Source organism: Lipophrys pholis (assembly GCF_963383615.2).
Source record: "Lipophrys pholis genome assembly, chromosome: 7".
Lineage (NCBI taxonomy): Eukaryota > Metazoa > Chordata > Actinopteri > Blenniiformes > Blenniidae > Lipophrys > Lipophrys pholis.
Window position 1 is genome coordinate 22,935,711 of NC_137638.1, and position 12,822 is coordinate 22,948,532.

Below are 12,822 nucleotides of genomic sequence, written 5' to 3' on the forward strand. Positions count from 1 at the left end.
GGGAAAATCTGCATAGTTGTAGTATTGTGTTGTTAGTTTCTTTGAAACTGTACGTACACAGACTTGTAGCATCTGATGTAAGCTGAGACACTGATAAAGGTAACGTGAGATACAAAAGACACAGCACATGGCTGTATTCCATTTTCAACCACAGGCAATTATTAATATAATGCTCATAGTTTGAGTTACATGTTTTGAATCTTCCTGGGGGCCTGACCCTCACCTCGCCTTGCCCTGTCATATCAGGTTAGGGCTTTTGCTGGAACAGGGACGTGACAGCTGGAAATGGTTTGAGGCTCTGTGGATAGTTTGTTTTCAGAGCACGCTGCAGGACTGGATGAGAGACACTTGTAGGTTAGCCTTTGGCTGCAGTGCTTATGTTCCTCATGGTGATAAAACTGTTACTGTGAATGATATCAGTGCAAAAAGCTGCACTGCAGCATGTTTAGTTGGTTCTCAGTGTTCCCTACAAGTACGACGAGCGGATTTGAACCATCCAGGTATCCCAATAATGTGTCAATATGTGAGTTAATTGGCCTCCACTGTGTCTTGAGCACTTTGACCTGTTGGGGATTCATTTCCTGGCCTGTTGTGTTTAAGTCTGCAACTGGCGTTCTGGCATAATTTGCGTTCTCATTTCCCAATCCTTCTCAGATGGTAGGGCGCTTTTCCTTTCTTTATGACCAAATAAATTTGACTGGTGCCAAAGAAGAAAAAAAAAAAAATGGGATTAAAATTCCCTGATCGCTGTCTTGAGGAGCCCAGCTGCACTGCACTGCTTGTTTTCCACAGCGCACCGTGCAGCTACAGAGGCAAGCGTGGAGATATAGAGAGGTGGGCCAAAGCAAAACAGAAATGACTTATTTTTATTGGCACGTACCTTCTCATTCACTGAGTGATAATTGTATTGTGAAATTAGAAAGCAAGAAAAACAGTCTGGTGAAGATAATTCTAAAACGGTTAAACATTCTTTTCTTTTTCGAGGTGGCTTCCTTCACTCTGAGGACTTTCTTCCTTTTACAGTAGCCATTTTATTTATTACAACTACACTCTTGTGATTCACCACAGCCTATTTCGAAAGACATGCCCGACAAGCCTCACTGTACCGGGCTATGAAACACTTGAGTGGCAGAACAAATAGACACAGTTGCCAGAATGCAAAAAATTTTAATAAGATAGATGGTTTGTAGATGATGTAAAACCTGCAGAGCACCACACACAATGGTTTAGCTCGTGCTGGAGTTATTTAACAGACACGCCATTTTAACAGCTACAGATAAACACTTAATTTCTCACTGCAAGAACAGTAAGAGACGTGTCGATTGAGCTGAGAGATAACGCAAGAAGAAATGTGGTGCAGCAGGTAAGACATGTCAGGGTGCAATATTATCCGGGCAGTTCAGGTGATTCTCTGTAAATGCCGTCTGAATGTAAATGAGCATGACTGCCCAGCAGGTTTATGGAGGCTCACTCTCTCGAATGCGATCGCTCAATGCCGGCCCCCGACCTTGGAGCAAAGTTTGCCGAAGAAGGCGGTGAGCAGGGTTGTGCTCTTTGTTTAATTATCTAACCATTCAATCCAATGCCATTTCTTCGCTTTTATCACAGGCAGTCCTCGGTGATCATATTAATTTTCAGCTCTTAGAGCTCGGATGCATCTGATCATCATGACTCAGTTCCCCTCCAACGGCACACAGCTGGGACATCAATTCAGCAACAGCAAAACATGCCACCAATTTTACCTTGTGGATTAATAACGACATTCAAAATGCCTGGAAAATTCATCTGTACTGTTCTTTAAACTATTCTCTCTCTCTCTCACAGTTCAATAACATGAGCACTCGTTGTCCCAAATTAACATCAGTCTCCTAACAAGTGATCTTATATTCGTATCACGGGGTGAATCCAAATCAGCACTGACCTAAACAACTTAAATAACATTTCTGATCATCTCCATTACTAATTGGGACTTTATACTTTATACTAAATTAATGTAAATATGTACAAAAGTAGCTTTGTCTCCAACAACAGTGAGGGCTCTAGGCCTCCATGACTCTCTCTCTCTCTCTCTGTTTCTCCTTCTCTCTTTCTCTCACACACACACACACACACACACACACACACACACACACACACACACACACACACACACACACACACACACACACACACACACACACACACACACACACACACACACACACACACACCCACACACACACACACACACACACACACACACACACACACACACACACACACACACACACACACACACACACACACACACACACACACACAAAACCAGCTGTTGAGATTCAAGTATGAGGCAACCAGCAGCAGAAGGTTGTGCAGTAAGACCATGGAGGAGAGATTTACAGGCCCATACATAAAGATGATGGTTTCCAGGCCCGCTGCATTACTCTGACAGATTGTGTGCCGGACATGGTGATTGTAGTGGTAGTAAAAAAAGAACCCAACAGACAACAATAATAATAAGCAATGCATGTGAAAATGAAAATGTCCGTGCACACTGGGAATAACGTTATCTTCTCTTGTGGATACTCGGAGACAAAAACCAGCAAGGACTCTAAAAATATGCAAAAGACTTGTGGTGCAGTTTCCCAAGGCCAGAGAAAGGAAATAGACTGACAGTTTCTCCCTGACCCCTTTACTACCCCCCTGTAACCTCCTAACAACCCCCACGGGGGATCCTGTCTCTATGTGTAAAACAGACAGTCAAAAAGCATCCTGGAAACTTTAGAGCCACGAAAACAAGGGGACGTGAGGAAGTCCAATAAGCTTGTATGTAGAGGGCTCAGTCGGGAGATAATCTGGAGGCCACACAGACCAGGCGCCAAGCCTATAGAGCCTAAAAGCTCCACAGCGCAGCACAGCAGCATGGTCATTGTTGTCTTTGGAAAGTAAGCAGCTCCAGTGAGGCCAGTGGTGTGAAAGCCACCTCTTTTCTTGAGTGTCTGCTCCAGACCCCGTTGTTGACATACTGGGCAGGTGCAGCTGCTCTCTACAACTACATCGAGTAGAACCCCCTCTACATGCACGCAACACACACACACACACACACACACACACACACACACACACACACACACACACACACACACACACACACACACACACACACACACACACACACACACACACACACACACACACACACACACACACACACACATACACACAAGAGCTTGGATGTCACAAGACAGGGCTATATGGACAAAGACAAATCTACCATTTTCTTTAATATCTCTGCAACAATCAGCGAGGGGCTGCTGAGTTAACACAGGGCCCACAGAGATGAAAACAATGGCTGGATTCTTCTGGCTTGAAGATGGCTATGGGAAATGGCAGGGATGCCAGGGCTGATAAGTGACCGAGGGGCTCAAGTTACTTCCAGCTGTCTGCTGCCATGCATGCCTGTGTGGAACGTATGGTTCACACATAATGCAAACCATTTCATTTGCGTAATGCTCGTAAAAAATCTGGCGGACATATTAAATAAAGTCAACAGCCTCTCACTTGGGCAGGGTTTACATCACGGGAACTAATCTCCAGCCCTCCGAGGAGTAACGCAATGCATCCTCAGCTGAGAAAACATAGACGGTAAAAGACTACGACTTTGTGAGTGATAATGTGAAACTGAATCGATGAAACGAGGGAATATCAGAGAACCTGGAGCAGCATCTGGAAAAAGTCTGACTCGGGCTTTGCAGACATTCGTGGTAATTACATTGTGGAGCTGTATGTAGTAAACAGTGTCCGTGAGGACCTGTTGGCATTGTTGGCAGTGCTTCTTTTTTTCCCCTTCAACCATAAAACCCAGCTTTCCATATAGACACAACAAAATAAAAATAAAAAATAAAAAAGTAAATTTGTCTTCTTGTCATTAAAATTATGAGAAATTAAAGCTTATATAAAGTAAAGCTTGTAAAAAGTTATTGCTGTTTAACGCTGGCTATATTTCTGTGCTGTAAAAGAGGTTTCACTAAAAAACCAGCGCCACACTGCATTAGCATCACCTCAATACCAGTGAGGCCCTCTTCCTGTCCATTTGGAAAATATAAGTACTTTTTTCAAGCTGCTGCACACTCCAAAAGGAGAGTGCTTTTGTCAAGCTTTGAAGTTCTCAGAAATAATGCTCCTTAAAAGCATCCTCTGCAACACAGAAAAACATGAACATGTGTTTTGGACAAGAGGTGCGAGTGAGCACTTCTTAGCACCCATGTAAATCTGCACGGGAAGACCTGCAAATGTTTGATGTTTGATGAGTTTTACATTCTGTGTATGAGCAGCATTAATCTGCCTTTTCCCAGCTGACATGCATTCATAGGTTGACTCATTGATTCATTCATAATTTTACGAAATAAACATGTGAATCCAACCTCTATCTGACCGCATTGGCTTCCGCCAAGATTTCACCTGATCGTAGAGAAGTGATCAGCACTAATTTCAATGCAGTAGCTTTCATTTGTGTGTTGTTGTTTTTTTGTTTTGTTGCTGTTTTTTTTATCAAACACTTTCTTGTCTTGAAAACAGGCCTCTGCTCGAAAAGGATCCCACAAATGCAACAAAACACCAGCACAGCGGAGAAAGGCAAGAATAAAACTTTGCAACACAGTCCTTTATTTTCCCGTCTCTGCACAGTTTAGTGTTTCAGTTACACCCTGTAGGCAGTAAAAACTGTCATCTAATCATATCCTCACACAGTCTTAAATGCCATATACGCCCATACCAGCCTGGAAAAGGGACCTTTCTGTGGATTAAAACGGATATGAGGTTATTTTTGTGAGATCCATGATTGCATGAGGCACTCCCATCTAGACTTAGTGTGTGATGACTGAGGGCTGAGAAGGTGAGCTAATAAGGCTCAGTGGTGATGCAAAGGAGTTGTGTAAGTGTAACATCATAGGTAGCATAACAGATCCTGCTCTATACTTTAAAGCTTTACATCTATATCTGTCTTTCTAAATTTATACCTGTAGCTGTGTCTATGTCTGCGTCTGTATTTATAAATAAAGCATATTTGTATATATATATGTGATGCTCTGTATGATGCTTTGGAGTTCACACCTTGTACAATATCATGACATAACTCAGAGAACTTGAAGAAATCTCAAAACGAAGTGCACAAAACGACAGTCAAAGGTCAACACTGGATGCTGGTGATCTTTGTGCACCATACTGCATCGCATTAAGAATAGGCGCGATGCTGAAAACCGCAGCAGGAGCCGCGAAAGACTTCCAGAAATAGCTGTCTGTGAACGCAGTTCACTGTGCAACCGCACTGTCTTCTCAGGGTCAAAGCTCACTTACGATGGATCTAAGCAAATTGGAAAATCATCCAGTGGTGAGATGAATGAAAACTGTTTGTCGAGCACTTTGTCATTTGGATTAAAGAGGAGAGGGATCGTGTGGCTTGTTGTCTGCACGTCGGCTGCATGCTGGGCAACTTATACATCTGAAAGACATCATCACCACTCAAAATAAGGAGAAGTATTAGTACATACAGTATCTCCCAGACGTCTCTTTCGGAGAAGACCTAGAATATTTCAGTGAGACAATGCTAAGCCACTAATTGCATCCTTCACAACAACATGGCCTCACAGTAAAAGAGTTTGGGTGTTTCATCATAAAACCAAAACTCTGAATAACATCCGGGACTCTTTAGTAGCTAGAATTCTACATCACCACACACTATTCTCACAAGTGGTCTCCTCATATACCGTTGTTACAAGAGTGTATGTAAGATAAATAATGGAAACATGACCCCAGGTTAACGTTACGTCATTCAGGCTGTTGTCAATAGTTGATCTTTTTCTGTGTTTCGTTATATGCAATTAAACACAAACAAAAGACAAAAATAGAATGTGTGAATAAAATGAAAACAAAAATGAGCTGATATAATTCTTGAAATGTATTGTTTATTTTAAATTAACCATGAATTTGTGAAAACGGCAAGTCATTACATCCTGCTTTTATATTCTGCATATGTAAACCAAATATCTTGTGGTCATGTCATATCATAGAAACATCTATCTAAATCCGTCTATCTTTTGGCATTAAAAACCAGATAACCAGATACAAGAATACGGTTAAAGTGCCTGTTGAGGACTGCAGCTTCATGAACACGAATATATGAGACGACGTAGCTGTTTCAAATTCATACGTTAAAAAACCCAAATTGAGACGTTGTGAAGGGCTGCTTTAAAAGGATTGAAGTACATGGACCCGCTTCAAAGCCAATAAAGTGAGACCTACATATCTTGAAGTGAGGTAGATAGAAGCAACAGTAGCACATTGTGTGATCCGACATGTCCTCCACACACTTTAACTGCCATTATTAGAGAACTTGACAGGGTGGGTTTGGTCTGGCAAGACATGTTGGACACGTGGCTGCAGATCAGAGAGAAGACAAGGGAGTTGCTTTGACGCTGCGGAAACAGTGGGGGTAAAACGTGATGAGGAGATGGGAATTACTGCTGAATTAAGCACCACTTTGATTGGAAACTGATTGACCGACGGTTGGCAAAACATGAAAGGATGACCTTGAATCCTCCAAAGCGAGTATGGATTGGCACACATCTCTCTCACTCTCACTCTCGCTCTCCTCCTGCTCCTGCTTCCTCTCCCTCACTCTCACCATCTATCAAACGCACACACGTACACGTACCGCAGCACCGCACAAACATACATGTGCACATCTCCGGGAGAAACTTATATGTGTGTACTGACACACGCTCCATCTCTACTCTCGTTTTATTTTTTAACACTCGCTTTAGTGAGTAGGGAAGGGGGGGGGGGGTGAACACAGTCACGTACAACATGTCAGAGTTGAGAGAGTAACTTCAAAGTAAGGCAGATGCAGGGACAGCACCCTCTGAATAAATTTTCTGGCCACCAGTCGATCTGCCCCCAGGCTAAGATTGTGGCTGCTCGTATCTCTCCTGACCCCTCATCAGCTTCCAGTTAAAACCAATCCCACTCCAACAAGGCAGTCATGGGGAGAAGGGCAGGATACGCAGGTAAATATTAAACAGATAACATTTTCTTTCACATGATGCAGGTGTGAGAAAAAAAAAAAAATCGATTTACATCAAATGTTAGATGTGCCAGATTTCCCCTGAAAGACAAAAGTGCAGATGATTTGTAGATAAACAGTGAAACAGTGAAGACACACACACACACACACACACACACACACACACACACACACACACACACACACACACACACACACACACACACACACACACACACACACACACACACACACACACACACACACACACACACACACAACCTGTTCACAGAGCGATTATGATTTTCATCCAAAGCTAAAATCCACCAATTTATGAGCTTTTTTTTTTTTAGACCGACAATTAATTTGTAACAACAGTCATCAATAATTTTTTTCTGAATGCTCTCTTTCTCACATCAGAACAAAGCATTTCAGACACGTTGGATTTTTGTGGGGTGAATTTTCACCTAAGTGTTACATCTCACTGTGCTTTTGCAGCTCACTGTGAACAACAGCATGCCAGCAGCTCGTAATGGCACAGTGCTGAAAGTTAGGCGTGTGAGAAGTGTCATTCTTTATGAGATATTCCTCTCAAACAACTGCCTGTTGTTATTATTTTCCACGTTGGCTTGTTTAATATTTGATTTCTTTTTCTTTCTTTTTTTTTTTAAATCATTCATAAGGTTATGGTGCATGAGCAATGAATAATTGTGATTACACCTGCTGGGACATGTGCAGTTCATTATATTCCTGAGTGTAATATGTTTGGAGAGAGAACTCTGTATTTTACATGTTTTGAGTCTGCATAGTGTGAAATATCCATTTTTGATACAGATGAACAAAATCCACAACCTGACAAAGAAACATTTGAAAAATATACTTGTTACAGTTTTGCATTCTGTAGCATCAGCCGACTTCTAAAAAAAGAAAGAAAAAAAAAAGACATGATGTGTGGCCCTGAGGGCAAATATTCTACCTGTGTGTGTTTGTACATGCAAGTGTAACCATGTGTATTTGTGTGCACAAGGAACCCACTGTCGATAGCTAGCCTGCAGTTCATAGGAGACATGGTATGCAACTACAGTATATGTTCCTTTAAACTGAATACAAATACACCCACTGACAAGGAGTGCACACACACACACACACACCCACACACCCACACACCCACACACACACACACACGCACACACGCACACACACACACACACACACACACACACACACACACACACACACACACACACACACACACACACACACCCGGTAGGAATCTAGGGATCTAATGAGGCCCGTGGAGACGCTGCTGAATTGTCAGTCAACCCTCAGCTTGCTGACACACAGTCAACAACATCAATGACTTCTTCTCTCAAACAAGGGATGCCTCCCCAGTTGCATCAGGACTGAAGAAAAGTCTGAGGTCCATTGGACATGGACTGAGAAGGGTGAAGACAAGAGGAGGGATATAAGTGAATAAAGAACTGCTAGGTTGAGTGAGTGAAACCTTTACAAACTATACAACTGTCAGTAGTTTGTATGCAAATGCACGCTGCTCTTAAGGAGTGAATGCATCTCTGCACCAAGGTTATGATTAAGATTTATTTGCAGGTTACTCCACAATAACAGATGATGTTTTTATAAAGAAATATATGATGTAACCACTTCCCTAGTTCTTCCAAGTGTGCTTGCAAAACAGGCCTTCAATCCTCTTCCTCAAATCAACAAAGGGGCCATGTTTCAGAGAGAGAGAGAGAGAGAGGGAGAGAGAGAGAGAGAGAGAGAGAGAGAGAGAGAGAGAGAGAGCGAGCGAGAGGGGCCTAGAGCTCTCACTGTCATACCTATAGCTATGCCATAATAATGCCTAAATACACAATGCCTACTTTACCCCAGGTGCTGCTGCTTTGTCACTCAGTGCGCATTGTTTCAGACGTGCAATTTAAAAGAGAAGTGTGTAATTATAACTTTGTCACTAAAGCCTGGCCTGTCATTTGCACCCAGATGGAGGCGGTGTGGTCTCGGCTGCTTTTCTTAACAATACTATCAGCTGTTTGCGCCACACGATGGACTGCAGCGCGAGTTTATTTCAGCCAATAAAACGTGATTGCCGTGACGCACGCTTCGCGCGTAATTAAGTGTTTTAATTATAGTGCGACGACAGTAAGACATGGGGTCACTGTCATAATAATAATAATAATAATAATATTAATAATAATAATAATAATAATAATAATAATGTTTGAATGCCTTCCATCATTTAATTGCAGGCTCTGTACGGTGACTGCGTGTTGGTGGCTTGAGGGTTAAGAATAGCTGATCTACATGATGGTGAATGAAGTGTCGTTTTTCAGCGCAAACTCCTCCTCTACGGACTGGCTGCGCTTTTCTTCCACTTGAACAACCAAGTAGTTTTCGGAGCGCATTCCCCGGCAGCAATGTGGAGGGAAAGGGCGACCACGTCCATCTGAGTGTTTTCTACTTTTTTGTTTTCTTTTGCACTGTATTTTTCATCTTCTTTTCATAGTTATGAACTTGGGCTTTCTTCAGGAAGACAGTGAATCGTCGATTCTGGGGGGAAGCAAGCGACTGAGAAGTGAAGGAAACTGCAGCACTGATCGTCTCGCGCTTTCTCCTTTTTTTTTTTTTTCCTTCTCTTGAACCTTTTGTTTTCTCCACTCATGGATATTAAGGAGATGAAATCGGACGTGTTGCTTGTTCTTGAGTAAACCTCTGGGTCGCTTTGGGTTTGGTTAGTTTATGCGCTCTCCGGGGCTCCGTAGGAGGAGAGAAAGTCCCATTTCTCAGCAGCACAAGAAAAGTAAAGACACACAGGGACAGCAAGTTGTCCGCAAGCTGCGAAGGAGACCAAACTTTGCCAAGTTGCGGCGCATCCGGCCACCGACGCCAAAATATCCAACGACACTTTCTCTCAGCGTTTTTAGTTGTGGATTATTCTCCCAAGATTCGCCATGGACCGCGGGATCACGTTCAGGGGATGAAAAAGGAGTTTTAAAAACATGAACGATTTCTTGTAGTTAGTTTCCTACACCAGTGGCTCGTTTTGGACTACACCGATCTGATAAAACAACAACAACAAAAAAAGAGTCAATTGTTGTTGCGTTTGTTTGTGTTTCTTTCTCCTCCTCTTCGTTACTATCCACTGGTCTGCAAAAATGCCACAGTTGAACGGAGGTGGTGGGGATGATTTGGGGGCCAACGATGAGATGATCTCGTTTAAAGACGAGGGGGAACAGGAGGAAAAGATATCTGAGAACGTGTCGGCGGAACGGGATCTGGATGATGTGAAATCCTCGCTGGTGAACGAGTCTGAAAACAACAGCAGCTCATCAGACTCGGAGGTGAGCGCGCTGCACGCCTCGAATGTTTCACACACAGTGCGCAAAAGAAACCATCAGATTTAATGCTGGTAAAAGTTTTTAATAGGTTTTCTTTTTTTTTTCTGTGTGTGTGTGTGTGTGTCTTGTTTCCCTTGTATGTGTATATTCCTCGTTGAAGCAAGCAGAGAGGCGCCCCCAAACCAGACCCGACTTAGAAAGTTATGAGAAAACAAGAGACTACTTCAGTGAAGGTAACGCTTGAAAATATATTCTTCTTTTTTTTTTTTTTTTTTGGAATATGCAACAGTCCTTGTGCTTTTTTGTGGCTTGATTAACATCGACACGCGACTTTTCTTTCCCCGTGCAGCACTGAGAAGACAGCAAGATGGTGGCTTTTTTAAGAGTCCTCACTATCCTGGCTACCCGTTTCTCATGATCCCAGACCTCACCAATCCATACCTATCCAATGGTTCCCTCTCTCCCAGTGCGAGAACAGTAAGTGTCCCTGTGGATATGTTGCTCTACACTCCCTTTTCCTTTATCCTGTCGCACTCTTGCAAAAAAACTTTTGGCCGTGCGTAAAAGTTCCTTGAGCACTGCCAGACCGCCATATTCCCTCTGAGTGGCCTCTCAAGGAGTACTAACTACTTCTTTGTTCTTTTGGGGATATAAATCTCTCCGTGCCACCCACCCTCGCAAAGGCCTACATATGACAATTTCCCATCCCACACAAAGCTCACATTTGTTGCAATCTTTAATGTGGCTCAGTTTCTTTCCCTAAACTGCACTCTGCTCACACCGGATCTCTCTAAATACTTTATAGTGGCCTCGCCTTACTTCATCTGATTTGATCAAACTATTTCTCTCCTATAGGGACTGTGGGGTATAGCATAGCAAGTTGTGTCCTTCAAAAGTTTATTAAAATGCATGATATTCTGGAGTTGGCCTACTCCCACTAGGTTGTTTTCCTTTTTGCGCTTGTTGTTTTAAGGGAGGCATTTCTTTAGTATGCAGTCGACCAGCGATGATCTCAGTGTGTTTTTAAAACCCTGTAAGCTTTCTGCTCACATAGTCTGCACAGAAGAAGGAGGCTGGTCTTGAAGTTAAAATCCTACAGTTCCAACAATGTAATACCTCACGTCCAGACACATGGGGGGACATTTCACCACCGCTTCCATGATAGACGTTGTCCAGAGACTTTTAATGCCCAGATAAGGTTGACAGTCATAAGAAAGTGTTGCTGATGCAGAGCTTGCAGTAATTCATTCGCACATGGGTGCATCACAACAGCTGTTGTAGGAGATGGGAATTGGTTTTGAACATGTATTTGTTGTTATTACCGTGGTTTGTTTTGATGGTTTGTGTCATTACATGTTCAATATGAATATAATCTGGTGTGTGAATATCACAACTTTAACACAACAGCCTGTTCAGGGAGCGCTGAGACTTTAAAATATTTTTTTGCTCTCGTTACCACGGTTGTAAACACGACCAGCAAAGACTAATAATCCACCACTGTGGCCACAGAGCGTGTAATATGTAGTGACACTGAATACCGATTCCAAACAAACATGCAAGATTTCAGCTAATTTATCCAGCAACATTTTGGAGTGGCAGCCTATTAAATACAATTTAAATGAGGCTATGCAAACTTCCTTGCAATAATCCCTGCTGGAGAGCTGTGTTCCTCCGAGCAAGTCCATCCCCCAAGCCTTGTCACATCCCCCCCAAAAAACAAGTACTTTCGTTAAGGCCTGGCAGGCATCTGACTGAAAAGATCCCCCTACTCTCCCACCCACCCCCCTGTCTGTCTCCTTTTCACTGTTCCAGGCCTACTCCCCTCTCCTCCCTGTACCTTCCATTCAATTAGAAAGGCGTTAGTTGACCATTGTTATTCTGAGCAGTCTTGATGGCTTCATTGGAGGTCTCCATTGGGGCTCATTAACTAAATGGCTACTCTTCTTGTACCGTGTGATGCACAGGACTGTGTAGCACATCTACAACGTTGTTCTGGTCAGAAACTTGTTGATTTGTATTCCTGAGGGAACATTGCTGGGAACTTTTTGTAACTGTAGTTTAGGCACAAGCTCAAACGGAAACAAGTGATTTTTGAGACGCGCTCGTGGGTAGTCCGCTCTTTGTTTTGTCATGTGATATAAAAGCTTCTGTCTTCCTTGTGTTTTTCTCAGGAAAAGTTGAACATTAAAACAACTGTTGTTGTTGTTGCTTGAGGCAAAGCAATAAATAAAGTGGAAGGGGATTTCGAATTTGGTGGTATAATCCTCCACATGAGGGAAAAGAAAGAGGAATGGGGTCAATGGGACAGAGTGAGCTGACTGTGTCAATCATCAGTGTGGCAGAAAACAAGCAGACAGACAATGGTTGGCATACTTAACAGCCGCCTTAAGGTCTCCATATTGCACTGCGCTCGTAGTTTAGAGTGAATGC

General features: G+C 42.8%; 1 protein-coding gene across 2 annotated transcripts in view; it reads left to right on the plus strand.

The window, feature by feature from the left end:
- The first annotated feature begins 9,406 nt into the window (after positions 1-9,406).
- tcf7l1b (transcription factor 7 like 1b) overlaps positions 9,407-12,822 on the plus strand; it is a 32,396-nt gene continuing 28,980 nt past the window's right edge. For both annotated transcript variants that reach the window (XM_080467710.1, XM_080467711.1), the window contains exons 1-3: positions 9,407-10,395; positions 10,553-10,625; positions 10,742-10,869. In XM_080467710.1, coding sequence (XP_080323836.1) covers positions 10,210-10,395; positions 10,553-10,625; positions 10,742-10,869 — 387 coding nt within the window. In that variant the 5' untranslated portion in view covers positions 9,407-10,209. The remainder of the gene's footprint in view (positions 10,396-10,552; positions 10,626-10,741; positions 10,870-12,822) is intronic.